The 19615-nt window shown below is 45.6% G+C and overlaps 2 protein-coding genes across 3 annotated transcripts in view; both read left to right on the forward strand.

Moving 5' to 3' along the window:
- The window catches only part of ADIRF (adipogenesis regulatory factor), a 2311-nt gene extending 646 nt beyond the window's left edge, over positions 1-1665 (forward strand). Inside the window, exons 2-3 of the mRNA XM_019660513.1 lie at positions 1193-1255; positions 1463-1665. Of these exons, the coding sequence (XP_019516058.1) occupies positions 1193-1255; positions 1463-1569 (170 nt within the window). The 3' untranslated portion in view covers positions 1570-1665. The remainder of the gene's footprint in view (positions 1-1192; positions 1256-1462) is intronic.
- Positions 1666-2128: 463 nt separating this feature from the next.
- On the forward strand, positions 2129-19153 carry LOC109392196 (protein FAM25C-like). 2 transcript variants are annotated; one of them, XR_002126013.1, is made up of 3 exons: positions 2129-4227; positions 17665-17727; positions 18745-18772. XR_002126013.1 is itself a non-coding variant. In XM_019660463.1 (3 exons), the coding sequence occupies exons 1-3, from the start codon at positions 16295-16297 to the stop codon at positions 18876-18878; spliced, it is 270 nt and encodes an 89-aa protein (XP_019516008.1). In that variant the 5' UTR covers positions 14327-16294; the 3' UTR covers positions 18879-19153. The 2 variants fall into 2 exon arrangements, 1 of the variants encoding a protein (XP_019516008.1); XM_019660463.1 differs by lacking the exon at positions 2129-4227 and adding an exon at positions 14327-16367 and having other exon boundaries at positions 18745-19153.
- The last annotated feature ends 462 nt before the right edge of the window (positions 19154-19615 follow it).

Raw genomic sequence — 19615 nt, forward strand, 5'->3', positions numbered from 1 at the left:
CCCCCCGCCCCCCCCCTCGGCAAAAAATGTTTCCTTACTTGTAAGTCCTCACCCAGAGGGCCTTCCCACCCTCACCCCAACAGGGCAAGTCTCCAGGTTTAGTTTCTCCACCTCCTCTGACCTGAGGTTACACAGTTGGGGGTGGATGGATGGAATGGGGGGAAGATGTGAGGTGACCCCAGGGCCCACCAGTGTCAGCTCTTCTAGTCCCAGCTCATTCTCCCTTGGGACTGCTGCTCCCAATCAGTCCTGCACATATCCCAGTCAACAGACAATACCCAACCAACCCCCTCCTTCACCAATGCCCCAAGGAAAGCCCACAGTTAGTTGCACCTCTGAGACTAAAACGCTACTAGGAAGCCTCTATGTACAGGGCCCTTCCTTCTGGACCTCACTTTCTTCATCTGTAAGCTGGGTTCAAAGGCTATGTGGAGCTGGCTATGTCAGACAAGGATCGCAGGGTGTGGGTAAGGCAGGCCCTTTCCTGTTCAGCAGCAAGGATGAGTCAGGTCTCTGGAGGCCAGAGCCACCTGTCTGCCCACCAAAGGCCCCTGAAACGCTGTTCACCACAGGTACAAACTCTGGTCCAGAGGAGATGGCCTGGCCTTGGAAGTTTCACCTCCTTTATGCACTTTGTTCCTAATGCCTTAAGCTGCCTGCCCATGGAGGCATTGGCATCACTGCTATGTGCCCTTTGGGGTGAGGCACAGGAAAACCAAGGTGGTGAGAGGGCCTTGCAAAAAGTAGAGGCCCCAGTGCATTGAGTGTGCATTAAAGGTAAGAAATCAGGCAATTCAGGCATCTGTGGGGAAAGTTGTTAAAGGGAGCAGGATTCTTCCTGGGGCATGCCCAGCGGCAGCAGCCACAGCCCAGATGCCAGTTCCAGCCTGGCCTCGCCCTGCTCTACCCTTCCTTTTCTCAGCCATCCTGGTGATAGGACTGAAGCAGTCTGGAAGGGAGGGGCCCCAAGTTATAAATAAACAAGAACAGCCCCGAGGCCTGGGAAGGAGAACTCATGCCTCTCAGGGTCTGGGTGGCCTTCATCAAGGGGTTTTCCCTTGTTGGCATCCGTCCGTCCCTATGGCCTATAGGACAGACTACTCTAGAGAACAGATAGGGGTAGGGGGCAATGGGGGGCCCCCTGTGGTCCATGGTGCCTCAACAGGGGCTAAAAACTAAATCTCTCTTTTAGTGACTGCGACCGGAGCAGCGGCTCAGCAAGTGGTGGATCAGGCCACAGAGGCAGGGCAGAAAGGTCTGGTGGGACTCTGGGGAGGGGGGCAAGAGGGTGGGCAGCCCCAACACTCCCCACCCCACCCAGCCCTTGCCCAGGCACACGCTGTCCTCTGCAGCCCCTCTGCCCACACTGCTTCCAGGGAGGGAGACCCAGGCCAGGCTAACTCTGCATGGCTCTGGTTCCCCAGGGCCCCACCCTCACCTGCCCTCTCCTTTCCTTCCCCAGCCATGGACCAGGTGACCAAATCTACCCAGGAAACCATCGACAAGACTGCTAACCAGGCCTCTGATACTTTCTCGGGCTTTGGGAAAAAATTAGGCCTCCTGAAATGACAGAAGGGAGCCATGGGTGACTCCCCTCCAGGCCCTGAGCTGTGGTCAGTGGCTGCCCCTTTGGCCTAAACGCCTCATTAAAACACATGTTCCTACCCTGTGTCCACTTCGTGTTTTCCCCCAAGATGGGCCCAGTCCTCCCTCACCAAGAGCAGAACCGCCATATCAGAAACCCAGCCCTCACATCCTGAGTCCTGGCGTTCCATATCGGAAACCCATACCCACTGTTCAAGAATTTGTTTCCCAACGTCTCAATCGCGTATCCAGATGCTCCCATATATCCGAAGCTCAACCCCCATCTAGGTAGGTGCCCCTTCCCAGCTCAATTCAGGAGCCATCCTGGCTTTTCCAACTCCAGGAACCCGGTCCTTCTAAGGAGGGGAATATTCAGTCCCCAGATGCTCGAGGGTTTCAGCTCTGGGCTGGGGACGGAGCTCCAAGGGCCGGAGGTACTGTTTCCCCCGCCCCCCCACACACACACCCCACGAGCTGCGTGGGGAGGCTCGAAACACGCGTGCTTCCTAGGACCTGGCGCCCGTGAGGACCTCAGGCGACGGGAGCTCGCGGGGACGACGTAGAGTCTCAGGGACCGGCGTCCCCGCCCTAGCTACCCCCACCCGTCCCGCGAGGTGTTTGTGTGCGGGCCTCATCCAGCCGTGAGTCACCCGGCAGGGCGAGCACCCGACCGGAAGACCGGGCCCCACCCGCTGGACTTGCAATTTGGGGCGTGGCCGCCAGGAGGGGCTCCGCCCACGACACGCCTCTTGGGAAGGGCCTGCAAAGCACGGGGTCGTGCACGTGGGCGTGAGGCACGGGACCGGCCAGTGTGCTTGTTCGCGTGTGAGTGAGAATCCTCTGTCATGCACGTTTTCGCTCCCGGGTGCAGGCGCACCTCTGCCCCTTTACGAAGGCGTGAATGTTTGTCGGGCCTAGGGTTCTGGCAAACCTAATTTCTTCCCATCCCTTAGCACGGGTCCCAGCACGTGACACCAGCCCTCGGTACGCCCTGCTGATGGGTGACTCACAGATGCCACAGGATAAGGCCCAACCCTGGCTCCTGCAGCCACTATCATCCGAACCCCCTGCCACACCTGGGCTGGTGATGCCCCATTCCTCTTCCCCACTGCCACCTCTTTGCAAACGTTATTCCCTCCATCATAATGATCTAGTTTGCTTCTAGCCGAGTACATAAATACATAGTCATGCCGTTTCAATTCACGATATTGATTACACGATATTGCCAGTTCTGGGAAGATGGAGAGAGAAAAGCATTGTCTTTCCTTCGCACGCGGACTCAGGGCTGGCTTTCGGGGAGGCCTTCCACCGCCTGCCAGCAGGTGACAGTGTAGCTCCCCCCACACCCGCACCACTGCCACAGCGCCTTGTGGGCGACATCTGCTAAAGTGACTTTTCACTTCTCCAATCTGAGATGCCCTCCCAAGTGCCCAACAGGTTCCTCCCTCTCACCCTCAGCATCTCCCACCCTCACCCTAAGGCTGAGCCCACTTCTATGCTTGGTTCCTTGTTGATGTTCCCAAAAGGCTTCCCCTAGTCTGCAAAATGGGCCAAGGCTGCCTAACTTGGCTCAGAGGGAAGGTCCTTGAAGAGACACCTGGAGTAGTGTGGGGGGGCGCTTCCAGCAGCTCCAGGAGCAGTCTGCCAGGGTGGGGAGAGACCACCTGGCACCATGCCGGGAGGCAGCCTAGCCCAGACTGGCAGATCCCTCACACCTTTTCTGGTGTGCACCCCTCCCCTAAGGGAGAAATCCCATTTGTCTTCAGTTCTCTTGAGTGATTGCCTTAGGGATGGATGGGTATGTGACCCAGCTCTGGCCAAAAGGAGGAAAGGTCAGGTCTGAGGGCCAGGAGGCCTCTCGGAAAGGTTTTTCATCCTAAAAACAAACAAACAAAAAATGAAGAAGCAGTCCCTCCTTTTCCAACAGACATATTTGTGGCTGAAAATGATGGTTAGAACTGTGGCAGCCATTGTCACCATAGGAAGAACAAGCCTAAGGAAAAGCCAACTTCTTGATTAGGGCAAAGCAGAAATATAGAAAGAACCTGGGTCTGGGCCTGCTTTATTCAGTTCCTAAGTCAATCCTGCAGCTGCCACACGCTAGATGAGAGGATGCAGATTCCTCACCAGTTGAGGCACTGTGTATTAGTTTCTCTGTTGCAAACAAAAGTTTAAATTCTCCTGATGTTGCCTGGATGCCAAGGTCCTTCACTTACTGGTCTTACCCACCTCCCCAAACTCCTCTCACAACACCTTCTGCTCTCTGCCTCAGCCACATGGACTTGTTTTTCATTTCCCTTGACATCGTGCCCCGCTTGCCTTAGAGTCTTTGCATATGCTGTTTATTTCTGCCTGGAATGCTCTCCATCCTCCCCCATAAATCACCCTTGTCCAGGTGGCTCCTGCTTTTTCTTCCTTCAGGACTCAGCTTCTCCAACAGCCCCCAGCACACAACCACTCAGAATGGGTCCAGCCACTGCTGCTATGTTCTCACCAGCTCTGTACTTCTTTTCCACAGTGATACTTTCCTGTGCGCATCTCTATGATGGCTGTCCACAAGGCTGCAACCAAGGCCCTTCTACTGCTTGGTGCACACCCTGCCTAGAGTGGTGCTCTGCCAAGATCTGCTAAATGAATGCGGGAGTAAGTGTCCTTTGGTTCTCCTATGGGATAACAATGAGTTCACACGTTGTCAGAGTCACCATGGCGCCATCTGTTCAGTGTGGCCCCTTCTACACGACCTCCCACCCCGTGCAGCTGGCGCTCCCTTGGCACTGTGCAAATACCTGTTTCTGTGTGCCTCTGTTCTCCCAACATTGTGGGTCCTGAGGTGCAGGGCCAGGTGGGACCTGTCTTTTGCCCGATGTCTGGGGCACAGTGGGCATGGTGCCAGGGGACCCCATGGAAGCCTATAGGAGGCCGGGCCTGTGTCCAGGAGGTTCAGAAAGCTAGTTGAGCACAGACTGAAGAGGAGACAGCTGTGGCCATTATACCTGTTGGGTCTCAGTCAAGTCTCCAAAGGTTAACTCTTTCATTAGCAATTTCCCCCCAAATTCCCAATTCTCCAAATTCTAATTTCCCAGCTAGCCAAACACAATCACTTAGCATTACATTTTGGTTCCACTGGACTTCTCAGCTCTGATTACATCAAATTACATAAGAGACAAGGGGCAGAGTTTTCTACTTGCTACCTTCTCTCCCCCCAACCCGACCCCCGCTTTTTGATGTTTTAAAATTTATTTGCTGTGTTTGATTATCCACAACAGTCTCCCTTAATTAACACAGGAAATTGAAAGTTGGTTATAATTTATTATCTCTGCTCTTGTATTTTATTTAACAGACATATTCAGCATTTATATTTGTAAATGGAACTTACTCTGAGTTTTCATGGCTTCTTAGTTTTCTTAGGAACAAGAGTGCTCCCCTTTCTTTCTTTTTCTTTTTTTGGTCTGTGGCCTCATTTCTACTTTATGAAAACATGTAGCATCTACATTCCATTCCTCTACTCTGAGCCACTCCTTGTTTTGTCTTAGATCTGCAACTGAAGATGTTGAAAGCTCTCTGCCATTCTTTTTGCTGAAATATTTTCTGCTGTCTCTTGGTTGGTTGGAGTTAGTCCTCTAGAAATTTCCTCAATATTGAGATATTTACAGATGACCTGAGAAGACATCTGGGCTTGAGTTGATAATTGTTATAGCTAGGCCCCTTGGGTTATTGTAATGTGTTCACAAGGGTTCATCATTTCCTACTTTTGTGTATGGCATTTTCTATTTAAAAAAAAATGTTAAAAAGTTAAAAAAAAAAAAAAGAAGGGCTCATGTGAACCATATTCTGAGTTCTTAAATGTGTGGTATTCTTGGTCTATATAAGGTTTGAAATTTACGGTTTGCACTATTTTCCTTAAGTATCTTCTAAGTGTTGCTGATCTCTTGCACAGAAGGCTGAGCAGTCCCTAGAAGTCTGATTTCTAATTCACCGAAATTTCTAAACAGTGACATGATCTTTCTGGCTGACTGTCTCTATCTTTCAAGTACAATGAGTTTGCTGGGGTTTGTTTCAGTGATGATTGCTCTGATTCATTTTCCCTAGTATGCAATTTGCCTTTTCAATATTGAGTCTAGATTTCTTTTATTTCAGAAATATATTTTTTTCTTTTCTTTCTTTTTTTCTTTCTTTTTTTAAAAAGATTTTATTGGAGCATTGGAGAAGGGGAACAGTGTTGGGGAATTGGGGAAGGGGAACAGCCAAGTTGTTGTCCTTCAGTCTTAGTTGTGGAGGGCACAGCTAGCTCAGCTTCAAGTGCAGTCGCCATCTGGCTGCCCGTCGGCAGCTAGCGGCCGCTCAGCTCAAGGTGCCATGTTCAGTCTTAGTTGCAGGTGGGCGCAACCATCCACTGCGGGAGTCAAATCAGCAACCTTGTTGTAGTTAGGAGCAGGTGCTCTCACCAGCTGAGCCATCCTGCCACTTGTTGGCAGCTCAGTGGCAGTTTGGCTCGGTGCAGCTCACTGGCCCATGTGGGAATCAAACTGGCGACCCTGTTGCCTAGAGCTTGCGCTCTTAACCAAATGAGCCACTCGGCCGTCCCCTAGGAATATTTATTAATTGTATTTCAAAATATTTGCTCTATTGCATTGCTTAACTTGCTTCTTTGGGAATTCCAGTTATGGGTCTGAAGTTTTCTTCTACTTAGTGTCCAGATCTGCCATTGTTTCCCAAACACTGTGTATCTCTTTAACCCTCCATTGGGGGCAATGCAAAAGTTAAGAGTTTGGGCGCAATGCATCTACTAGATGCGTGTATGACATTTATTTACTTAAATTGAAATTGAATGAAAATAACGTGTAAGCATGCTTATTATTTATTCAGGATGAAATTTTAATTTGCCACAAAATACAAACAATATATGTTTATTACATAAATTCAGTATAAGCTTTGCCTATTACTGTGCAGTACATCTGCCAGATATAGCAGCCCTAAAAATACTTTCATTTCGACATGGTCTGTACATTTTGCATCTCTCTCTTGAGAGTATTGTGACCCAATTTTTACAATATACTCATTTGTATGCTGAACGATGATGTCCATGTTTCCTTATTTATGAAACAGTTCCAACATTCGTGATTAGTTTTGGCCTGTTTGGCAGATCCCACAACACCTGGCGAACACCCTAAAATATTTTGTGGTCTGTTTTTTACACGCTGTGACAAATTTTTTTCCATTTGGTTATTTTATCTTCCCCAATAAAATATTCATCTATTCCTTCATTACTACTTTCTTGATCGCTTTCTGAAGGAGAACTTTCTTGCTCAGTGTCAGAATTTTGGTCTCGTTCTTGAACTTGATCGTCACCATCTGTCACTTTCGGCTTCATATTCAAGTTCATTTTCATCATTATCAGATTGCATCAACATCTGTAGCAATATCTCATCATCTTTCGGGTCATCTGGATTATAAAATCTTTGAGGTTGAGCCATTTTAGAAGGTAAAACCTACAAAGGAAAAATATTACCCTAAGCAGGTGCAAGGAGTCTGTCAGATTAATTAGAAAATAAAATACCTAATTACTAAGTTTCAATAATAAAACTATACTTACAATCTCTTTCTGGAATGTCTGAAAGGATGGTACTATACAAAAAAATATGTTGAGAAAAAAAAATATCTCAAATAGGCTCAATGAATTTGTGAGATTAAAGATGCTGCTATGAAATACATCTTTACTGTACTAAGTCACAAACACGACTGGCAATAGGTTACGGTAGAGGGGGAAGATACGGAAGCGATGAGTCATGATTCTTAAGTTAACTGTTAGATATTTGAAATTTTGTGTGCAATGAATCTGTGAGATCAGTTGCGCCCAACAGAGGGTTAATATTATTCTTTTTCTTTTTTCATTTCTATTCCATAGGCTGCTCCTTATAGTTTAGTCTATGTTTCTGCAATGGTTTATTTTATCTTTTTTCTTCTGTTTTATTCCTGAGATATGTAAGTTCCTATTCTGCCTAGACCTGTTGTTTGCCATCTTATCCCAGAATGCTGGTATTTCTGTTATACAGTCTTCTTCATAATTACTAATGCTTTATTGTCTTCTTTTAAGTATTAGAATTTAATTCATTTTAAGTAATAATTTTCATGTGCCTTCTTTGAGGTAAACTTTTCTGGTGGAATTTCTTCATATGCAATGTAGTTTTGGTATTCTTTTTCATATTTAAAAAATAGTAGTATATTTTTACTGTTATGTAGAAAAAAGTGAAGTGCAAAAGAACTTCTATGAGGTCTGACAATTAAGTTCGTGAACTTGTTGCAGTGATGTTGCTAACCTTTTTTGATATCAGAGGGATTATTCATTATGAATTTGTACCCACTGTACAGTTAACCAAGTTTACTATTTGGAAGTGCTGAAAAGGCTGTGTGAAAAAGTTAGACGACCTGAACTTTTTGCCAACAATTCATGGCTCTTGCTTCACGACAATGCACCAGCTCACATGGCACTGTCTGTGAGGGAGTTTTAGCCAGTAAACAAATAACTGTATTGGAACACCCTCCCCTGCTCACCTGATCTGGCCCCCAATGACTTCTTTCTTTACCCAAAGATAAAGGAAATATTGAAAGGAAGACGTTTTGATGACATTCAGGAAATCAAGAGTAATACGACAACATCTCTGATGGCCATTCCAGAAAAAGAGTTCCAAAATTGATTTGAAGGGTGAATTAGGCACTAGCATTAGTGCATAGCTTCCCAAGGGGAGTACTTTGAAGGTAACCATAGTGATATTCAGCAATAAGGTATGTAGCACTTTTTCTAGGATGAGTTCGTGAACTTAATTGTCTGACCTCGTATGGTATGCTGTTTTTCTTATAAAGAAAGAAGGAAGATGTAAGAAAATACACATATCTACAAATTTATGGAAAGAAAATGCAGGAAGGATAAACCAGAATCCAGGAGGATTGGTTACTTATAGGGGGCAGGTGGGAAGCTAGTGGAAAGAAAGGGGGAATGGGGACAGTGTAGCAGAGATGAGAAGAGAGTGACACTTCTCTGAGTATATCTTTTTGTGTTGTTCTTACTTGAAGAACCATAGCAATGTTTTGCATACCCCCAAGTACTAAAATCAACTAGAATGTGGTAGAGAGGGATCCCCAAATGGAATACAAACACTAATAAATGATCCTAACTCTATTACAAATGAAGAAAATGACCACACTAAAAGGGGGGAAAAAAAGAAAGAAACTAAGTAGCTTTGGAAAATAGTATACAGTCATGTGTCACTTAATGACGGTGTAAGCTGTGAGAAACGTGCTGTTAGGCAATTTCTTCATTGTACGAACATTGTAGAGTGTGCTTACACAGACCTAGATGGTATAGCCTACTACTTACCCAGGCTGTGTGGTGTAGCCTAATGCTCCTAGGTTACAAGTTTGTTCAGCATGCTACTGTACAGAGCAATATGAGATTAAATCAAGCACAAGAGAAAATGATGCAATCAAGAAATGCATTAAACACGAGATGTATGAGGTTGCTGTTGGTGTAACACGGCACACTGTTTAACAGCAAACTTTTTTTACAAGTAGAAAGAGTACACTGTAAAATAATGATAAAAGTATGATATAGTAAATATATAAACCAGTAGTGTAGTCATTTATTATCACTATCAAGTATTATGTACTGTACATTATTGTATGTGCTATACTTTTATACAACTGGCAGAGCAGTAGGTTTATTTACACCAGCATCACCACAAGCACATGAGTAACGCATTGCACTATGATGTTACGATGGTGATGTCACTAGGCGATAGAAGTTTTTCAGCTCCTTTACTATCTTATGGAACCATCATCGTATATGTGGTCTGTCACTGACCAAAATGTCATTATGTGGCATATGACTGTGTTGACTGGATTCTGTAAGGCTAAAGGCAAAAAGAACTGTAGAAAATTCTGTAATCTAGTCAGTAAATGTGTTTCTATAGGATTGTGAGTTAGTAGTTCTGAAAAAATATATATACCAGAATTTATGTACAGTAGTCCCCCCTTATCCACAGGGGATATATTCCAAGACCCACAGTGGATGCCTGAACCACAGAGAATATTGAACCCAATGTATATTATGTTTTTCTTATACACACATATCTTTTCACTTAAAGAAGCTCTTTATGGCTTCTCTTTGGCATATCCGAATTGCCAGCATCAGTACCCTTGTGTGGATATGCTGGACAAACAGGTGACTCATGTCCAATGGGATGGAGTGGGATGGTGTGAGATTTCATCACACAGAATGATGTGCAATTTAAAACTTATGAATTGTTTGTTTCTGGAATTTTCCATTTAATATTTTGTACCAAGGTTGACTGTGGGTTACTGAAACCATGGAAAGTGAAACCGTGGATAAGGGAGGGCGTCTGTATACCAGGGCTGCCAAAAAAATGTACACACTTTAAGAAATGTTATCTATGTATTACTTTTCAAAGTTGAATTGAATTACGGTAGCAATGTATAGTATGACATTTGCTCAAAATATGGTGTTAATCAAATAAATACTAGCGTCATTCATTGTACTACAATTTTAATACAGTTTTTTCCTTTTTTAAAATGTGTGTACTTTTTTTGGCACCGTGCGTGTATGTGTAGTGTGTAAATACATACGTATACTTCCTAGATCTATCTGCTGAGAGTTCCTAGAAGCAACGACATCCCAGTAGCAATGAGCACTCCTATCACCCAGATCTTGATCTCTAAATACCCTTTTCTAATAAAAGGAACCAGGGCTCTGAGAAGAAGTAGTTGATTGTAGGACTGGGGTGGGGAAAATACAAAATCAGCTTGGAACATCCTTGCAGTGCCAGAAAGTAAGGAAATGTTAAGATAGATGATAGATAGATAGATAGATAGATAGATAGATAGATAGATAGATAGACAGGCAGATATAGATATAGATAGATAGAAAGAAAGAAAGAAAAAAGAAAAGAAAAGATGGAAGCTTGTAGGGAAAACACAGGCGCCAACCTGAAGGAGCTTCTAATGGCACAAGCTGGACTAATTTGAGCAAAAAATAAATAATGATAGTATTAGGTTTTAACCCATAGGATAAGATAAATATTCTATTCATGAATCCATACTGATGTAAGTAAATAATAAGTAAATGTGGAGAAGGGACAACTCTTACAGTAGAATTCTAATTAATTAATGTAGAAGGAAAGGGGAAATAGTGAATCATCATTAGGCAAATACCAGAAATAATTACCAGAAATAAGATCCACTGATAAATGCTAAAATTAATGTGCAAAGGTTTGAGGAGAGGTCAAATGATTTTTACAAAACTGCCAAGACCATTAAATAGGAAAAGTACAATTTTTTTCAACAAATGTTTTTGGGGAAACTGGATATTCACATGCAAAAGAAAGAAGCTGAACACTTACCTTGGACCATATACAAAAATTAACTCAAAATGGATCAGAGATATAAATGTAAGACGTATTTAGAAGAAAATATAGGGAGAAAGCTTGATGACATTGGATTTGGCAGTAGTTTATTATTGGTTATGACACTGAAGACACAGGCAATAAAAGAAAAACTAGATAAATTGAACTGCTTCAAAATTAAAAACTTCTGTGCATCAAGGGACACACCAACAAGAGAAAAGGCAACCTATGGAATGGGAAAAAATATTTGCAAGTCATATCTGAGAAGAGGTTAATATCCAGAATATGTAAAGAACTCCTAAACTTAACAATAAAAAAATTATAATTAAAAATTAATAAAGACCTTGAATAGACATTTCTTCAAAGATAATATACAAATGGCTGATATGCACATAAAAAGATGCTCAACATCACTAATCATTAGGGAAATGCAAATCAAAACTACAATGCGATATCACCTTACACCCATTAGAATGGCTGCTATCAAAGCAAAACAAAACAAAACAAAACAAAACAAAAAAACAGAAAACAACATGTGTTGTCAAGGATGTGGAGAAATTGGAACCCTTGTTCATTGCTGGTGGGAATGCAAAATGATGCAGCTGTTGTACAAAACATTATGGCGGTTCCTCAAAAAATTAAAAACAGAATTACCATGTGATCCAGCAATAGCACTTCTGGGTATATATCCCAAAGAATTGAAGGTAAGGTCTTGAAAAAAGGTTTGTAACCCATGATCATAGCAGCATTGTTCACAATAGCCAAAAAGTAAAAGCAACCTAAATGTCTACTGATGGATGAATGGATAAACAAAATGTGGCATAGACATACAATGGAATATTGTTCGGCCATGAAAAGGAAGGGAACTTTGACACATGCTACAATGTGGATGAGCCTTGAGAGCATTATGCTAGGTGAAATAAGTCAATTACAAAAAGACAAATACTATATGATTTCACTTATATGAGGCCAACAGAATAGTCGAACTCATAGAAACAGAAAGTAGAATGGTGGTTGCCAGGGACTAGGGAGATAGGGATATGGGGAGTTATTTGATGGGTATAGAGTTTAAGTTTTGCAAAATGAAAAAGTTCTGGAGATTCGTTGCACAACAATATGAATAGTTAACACTACTCAACTGTACACTTACAAATAAGAGTAAATTTTATGCTATGTGTATTGTACCACATAATTTTTAAGTTCGAAGAGAAACAATTTGTATAGTCTCAAAGTATCTCTTCTTAGATGTCTATTAACTAGAAAGGAAAGAGAGTAGCTTTACTGTGGAGAAACCCAGCAGAGACCTCCTTAATCAAATGATCAAGGTTAACATCATTAGTAATAAGATATATCAACATCAGGAATCCTGTGATATGATGCACTGGAAAGGATACAACATCATTTTTGTGGTATTCTTGCCCAAAATGCATAACCTCAGTTCAATCATGAGAAAACATCAGACAAATACAAATAAGAAACATTTGACAAAATAATTGATGAGTACTGGTTAAAAGACTCAAGATGATGAAGGACAAGGAAAAATGGAGGAACTGTTATCGCAGTCTTACATAACTGCGGGAGACTAAGGAGCAATAACTAAATGCAGTGTTTGATTCTGGATAGAATTCTGGGACAGAAAATGAACATTAGTGGAAAAACTGGTGACATTCCAATAAGATCTTTAGTTTAGCTAATTGAAATAATTTAAATTTATTTCAACATATTATTTAATTAAATAATTTTACATTTAATTTAGCTAAACATGCTAATGTTAATTCCCTAGTTTTGATCATTTTATTGTGGCTATGTAAGATGTTAACATCAGGGGAGGCTGCGTGAGGAAGATATGGAAACTATACTATTTTTGTAACTCAATTAACATTGATTTGGAAGACAGAAACCTACCCTATCATTCATAAAACCATTGTATTCATAATGTGTTGGCGGCTGTCAGGAATCTGAAGTTCAAATCTGAAGTGAGTTTCCCAGATATCAGAGGGAGATTCCTCTGGAGAGGGTGTGAGGCCAGGGGAGTCACCCAGGCTCCTTTGCTCAGGAATCTGTGCTTCTTTCACAAAAGTGTTGGACTCACCTGTATAGTGGTGACCCCTCCACCTCTCAGGACCCCACTGACGGTGGGAAGATTCTACGGGCAGCCTCCTTTTCCCAGTTACAGCCTCCAGGGGTTCAGTCAGTCCTTGCCTTCCCAAGGACTCCCTTCTGTCTGGGAAGGTGGTACTCTCAGATCTGACACACTCTGGACTTCCTTGGTCACCTGTCTCTTCTTCTTCATCTCCCCACGTCTTAGCTCTGTCCCAGGGAGTTCTCAGTTCGAGGCTTGTCTCCTCCTGGGACTGATTGTTGCTTGGCAACATCTGAGACTGACGCCCCCAACCCACCCCTGTGGTTTCCCACTCACCTAGTTTCTCTGAAGTTTGGTGTGTGTGTGTGTTGGTGATGGGCTTTCTTCTTCTTCCTCTTCCTCTTCCCCTTCTCCACTCCCCTACTCTTCTTTCTTCCTCTTCTTCTCCTCCTCTTCCTTCCCCTCCTTCTTCTTTTCCCTCTTCCTCTTCTTCTCCTTCTCCTGTTGCTCCGGCTCCTGCTCCTGTTTCTACTTCTTCAGTTTGAAGAAGAAATGGGACCATTTAGAATTAAACTGATGCCATGTTACTTTCAGACCTGGAATTCTGACAGGCTGAGCTGGTATTCTCTGTTTACAGAGAATTCACATCTACTCCCCACCTGTTCCTCCCTGCCCTCGTCCTGGGAACGTGCCTTCTTGAACTGCATCACCCAGGCTCCCTCAGCCTCAGCCCCTTGGGTTCAGCCGATGGGGTATATCAGTAGGAGGTCGAATCCTACTGACTGACACCCATGACTATGTGGGTGTGGACACGATGGGGAAGTCCTTCTTTGGTGACGGATATACCAAGTCTCCAGGAGCCTGGGCTTGGCTCCCCTGTGGCTGAGATGGATCAATGTGAGCGGGAGATGTGGGCTCAGTATATGCAGTGAGCTCAAATCCATGAAGCAGAAGCTGGAGAAAGCATAGGCAGGATGGACAATCATGAAACTCGGGACATTCATGATATTATCTCCTATTCAAATCACACAAGAAACCATTATGCTTAAGACATAAGACAGCCCTAAGTATTTATTTTATTTTATTTTATTTTTTTTTTTTTTTTAGCTGAGCCATCCTGCCACCTGTTGGCAGCTTCACGGCTGCTCAGCTCGGGCTGACTCGAACCACTGTTGCTCAGAGCTCAAACTCTTGAGCGAGCTCTTAACCAACTGAGCCACTCAGCCGGCCCTAGACAGCCCTAAGTATTTAAGTCCTTTTTTTCTTTTTTCAGAATTGGTAACTGCTAAGTTGGAAAATTGCTATTTGAAAATTCACTGTCCTTCACTTGATGCAGGCTGCTGGTCCTTTGCCAAACTGGGTTGTTGAGCAAATTCCACTTGGAGAATTAGTTGGCTCCTGTCAAGGCCTGATTCTCCCTGCCCCAAGGCCTGGACTTGACCTTCTGACTCAGGACAAGCTGACATGCGTGCCTGTGTTCAAGGGCTGCTCCACTGGGGCCCAGCATGGGCCAGGCCTTTTCCAAGATGGGCTGGTTTCCACCTGAGTCATCCTCAACTGCATCCAGGCTGGCAGTGTTGTTCCTTGTAGGAGTCACCTGAACCCAATCCCTCAGAGAGGAACCCAGCTCTGGCTAGAAGGGTCTTGGACTGGAAAAGAGTCCATCATCAGGCAGCCAAGGGCTGGGCTGAGAGGACAGGTGCTGGAGCTGGAGGGCCAAGTGGACCAGGACCTGGGACAGAGCACCAATGTCTGGGGCCCAAGTCTGGTCTTGGGCAGCTTGGTGTCTCAAGGTCTCTTGTTTTTTCCCGGTTGGACATTTGGGATTCATGTTTGGACCCAGCCTTGCCTGGAGATCTGGGGCCATGGTGTATTGTTCCTGGAGCCAGGGTGCTCACAGCAGGGCAATGCATTAAAGAGGAACAGAGTCTTGTGGGGCGGGAAATGATGTGGTAAGGGCAGCAACAGCCTGACAGCAAGGGAAAAGCATAGCTAGAGGCTGTGGTGGGCTGAGCTCTAGTCTGGCACTGGGGCCAGAGACCTGTTGAGTGGCCAAGTCCTGACAAGGGCCTGTTGAGGGGCTGGTGATCTCTTGAGGCGAGGGGGACTGTGAAGAGTATCCCAGGGTGGGGGCTGGTGAGAAAGGGCCCTGTGTGGGCTGGAAGACACACACAACCTCAGGGGAAACAGAGAAGGGGCTTTGATGAGTGCAGGGAACGTCCCTGTGTATCTGTCAGCCTAATTCCTACTAGCCATGTCCCAGAAGCCCCCCCACCCTCGACAACATTTCCCTGGCATCCTGAGCAGAATATTCTGGTATTTGGCTACAACAAGAAGGCCTGTGGTCAGGTAAACACTAGTTAGGTGCTGCCACACCCTCGTGGGCAGCTCTGAAGGGTGAGAGAGCCTGCATGGGGGAGGTGGCCTTGGGCTCCTCCCTCAGGCCTGACTGCATGAACAAGGACTTGGAGAACTTTCCCTTGATGATTCCTGCCCATTGGGGTCACATCCCCCAGCCCTCTGGCTCCAAGGCAGCCTCATATCCCCATCTACTCTTTGGCCTACACACTAGTTGGTCAGGGCTCATTGTCAAGTGGCCTCTCCATGTCACATCAGTGATGAGGAGGAAGGAACAGAAGTTTACCAGGAGCTTATGTGCATGAGTCCCACCAATGATCAATGACACAGCCAGGAAGGCATGGCTGTCCTTATTTTACAGATGAGGAAACTGAGGCTCAGGTTGGTGACTAAGAAAAGTAGTATGTGGCATGGGGCTTAAGGTAGCTCTCTCCATTCTGAGTAACTAGGGAGGCAGCCTGGCTCCCTAAGCATGTGATGTGTCAGGGGCCAGTAGAACAGCTTTCTGAGAATTCTTGCTAAGGCCAGAAGCACCTCCCCAGGTGATGGTGGTTCTCTACTCCTCCAGGACCTCTTGACCTCCTGTCTATCCCCACTGCTGACCTCATAGGGCCTCCCCAAGGTGCAGAGAGGGCCGGGTTCCCTCACGTGCTGGCTGCCCCAGACAGGGCGCTAGGGTGGCCCCACCCAGCCTCTTCCTTCTGCCACCGCCTGCACTGACTCACTGCCTGACCTACTACTTGGCTGGGGTGAGGGTTGGTGCCCTAAAGCCCAGCCAGGCATCAGAGGCATCTATAAAAGCACACTGGTCCAGGCCCCAGCATCCTGCTCGGTCACCATCTGTCGCTGCACGATGCTAGGAGGACTGGGCAAGCTTGCCGCTGAGGGCCTGGCCCACCGCACTGAGAAGGCCACTGGGGAGGCTGGTAAGGACCTGAGGCTCCTTTCCACCTGGGCTAGTCCCTCAGGCTGGGGGACTGGGGACTGACTCGACGGGGCCTGCCCAAAACTGATCTCAGCAGGTTTGAGGCAGGCCTTGGCCCAGCGATCAGTCACACAAAGATAGGATGGAGGTGTGTGTGTGGCGGGGGAGGGGGGGGGTGAGGAAGCTGAGGAGCTGAGGAGGGCAGCTCAGAACGGAGTCTGGAGGAGCTGACTGCCTCAAACAACCATCACTCCATGTGGCTGAGGGTAGGAAGGCGGCCAGCTCAGAGGCGGCCCCAGGGAGCCAGAGAAGAGCCCAGGTGCTGGGTGAGCAGCTAGTGGCTTGAATCCTTCCCTCTGGAAACCTGGGAGCCCTTCCACACCCAAGCAGCCTATTCTGAATATCCTATACAGGAAAAGGAAGGTGGATTTTTATTTTTACCATAAATTTAAATTTGCAAAGATTTAAGAAACCACGAAGTCTGATTCTGTTCAAAGCTCCCAGGTTCAGGGTTTATACAAAGGATGTTTGTAATGTCTTCAAAGTCCCCAGAAGTCCTTTTTTGTATGCAGACATCAACTGTATTGGGGAGGCTAATCCAGGTCCCACCTGTCTGACGGTTAAGCCTACTGCTCTTTCTAAACGGCTGGCTCGTCTGTGTTCCATTGGTTAAGTCTTGGCTGTGTTGACTGCCTTCTTTCCTCCTGAATTCCTGAGTTCTGTATTATTCCCATTCTATAGATGAAGGAACCAAGCAGTGGAGGGGGCGTTAGAACCAATTCTTCTGACTCCAGGATGATCGATTCTAGCACACTACCACCCAAATGTTAAACAGCTCCTAGGTGGGCAGAGAGCCCGCTCTGTTGGAAGAATGGCTTTGGGGAACTGGTTTTGCTGGAGGAGGCGTCGGGATTTGCTTTCTGGCTGCAGCCCCCATCTTGCTTGAGGCAGGACAGCAGCACACCTGAGAGGTGTGGTGACTTGGGAAACTAGCTTAGACTTGCTGCCAGGTTCCCAGCTGGCAGGAGGGCCTGCTCATAGGCATTTCAGACCTTGCCAGGCTGAGGGGCATTGAGGGCCCTGTGCCCTTGTCTGGCTCACTCAGTTTTTTCCCCAGCAGCCAGGACCCACTTGAATCTCTGAAGGAAACCAGCTGGGATTCCTTCCTGTGAGCCAGCTTGTCCTGGCTGGGGCGGGACCCCAGAGCCCCATTCAAGATATCCAGCACTGTGTGGACCCCACAACGGGGAGCAGCTGGCTTGCACTGTGCTCACTCTGGGATTGTCTCATCTTTTCAGTTCATGCTGTGGAGGGAGTGGTAAAGGAGGTGGTGGAGCACGCCAAGGAGGCTGGAGAGAAAGGTATGGTGGGGCCAGGAAGGAAGAAAGGAGGGAAGGAGGGAAGGAGGGAAGGAGGGAAGGAGAGAAGGAGGGAAGGAGGGAAGGAGGTGCTGGGAGCAACCCGTTCCTTGACTGAGCAGACTGGATGTTGCACCCTTTCACTTGGTATGCAATTATCTATGCTGAGGCCACAGACCAAACTTTGTTGAAGCAAGAATCAACTAGATAGTCCTCTCTGTGGAATGTTAAGAAGACAAAATCACAAATGAAAAACAAAAGACAAAAAAAAAGGAAGAACAAAAATATGATGTTACAAAAGACTATGTGGTAGCATACTGAGACAAAACATTTAAGACATAAAATGATATATTTATATAAATACATCTTTACCTAATGTTTATATGTATATGTGTGCTGTGAGCATAACTATGTAAAAAGCATATGTATACCTCATTCCTTTTGACAAAACAGATTCCAGGTGGATCCAGGACTTAACTATAAATACATGAAATTATTAAACTGTTAGAAAAGAACAGAGATTTTGGCACAATCTCAGACAGGGGAGGACCTTTTAACTATGACAGAAAACCCAATAGCCATTAAGGAAATACTAGGCAAATTTCACAATATAAAATTTGAAATTCTTCATAAACAAATAAACAAACAAAACAAACAGTTAAGCCAAGAGGAAAACCACAAACTTAGAAAAAATATCTGTAGTAGAAATAACCGAATATATAAATGGCTGAATAATATAAACAGGCAGTTCACAGGAAAACGAAGCCTGAGTAGGCAGTACACCCATGAGCAGATGCTCAGCCTCACTCATAGCTGAAGAAATGGAGGTCATTGGGAGAAAGAAAACAAAATTGGAGTGCATTCCTCCAGCTCTGCTGCCCTCCATCCCATTGCGGCTCTTCCAGGGCAGGATCCAGGAAGACTGCTACGTCCCACAGGCCACTCCAGGTGACACTGGCCCAGCAAGTGGCTTGAAATGTTTACTCTGCTCACCAGACATTATTCTTTTCTTCCTGACAGCCATTGCCGAAGCCTTCAAGAAGGCTCAGGAGACAGGCGACAAAGTGGTAAAGGAAGTCACTGAGTCAGTGACCCACACCGTCACAAATGCTGTCACCCACGCAGCGGAAGGCCTGGGTAAACTGGGACAGTGAGCACGCCTGCCACTGACTTGACTTCCTGAATCTCAATAAAATCTGTGAAATGTGTACACTGATCCCTGGATTTATTCCTGGTCAAATAGTAGCACTATTTATTCCTGTCACCTGCTGTCACACATTGACACCCAATGGGGATCAGATAGGTCCCTTGAGTAATCAATGTGCTGCTCTCACATGATGTCTCATGTCACCAAGGACCTTTTGAAAAATTGTTAGGGTCTGTGCTACATTTCTTTTTTTTTTAAAGATTTTATTGGGGAGTTGGGGGAGGGGAACAGCATTGGGGAATCGGGGGAAGGGGAACAGACAAGTTGCTGTCCTTTTTGTTCTTCAGTTTAGTTGTGGAGGACATCCCTTCACTGGCCCATGTTGGTATTATCATTGCGCTCTTCCCGGGTGAGGCAGTTGTTTGCCGGCCATTGGACAACCGCTCACGGTGGCTCAGGGCAGCTCATGAAAATGCATGCCAGCTGCCAGCCAGCCCCACTGCAGCCTATGCCAGCGCCGGCGCCTCACAGCAGCCCAGCTCCAGGTCGAGCTGTTGTTCACCATCTTAGCTGTAGAGGGTGCAGCGTCACTGGCCCTCATGTGGGATCCGGACAGGAGCCCTGCTGCTCAGAGCTGGCATCCCAAGCCAACTCTTAACCAACGTGCCACTCGGCTGGCCCCTGTGCTACATTTCTTAAAAGATTATTTTCTCAGAAACTATATATAGGTTTCAGACACCTCAA

Source organism: Hipposideros armiger, unplaced genomic scaffold (genome assembly GCF_001890085.2).
Source record: "Hipposideros armiger isolate ML-2016 unplaced genomic scaffold, ASM189008v1 scaffold_319, whole genome shotgun sequence".
Lineage (NCBI taxonomy): Eukaryota > Metazoa > Chordata > Mammalia > Chiroptera > Hipposideridae > Hipposideros > Hipposideros armiger.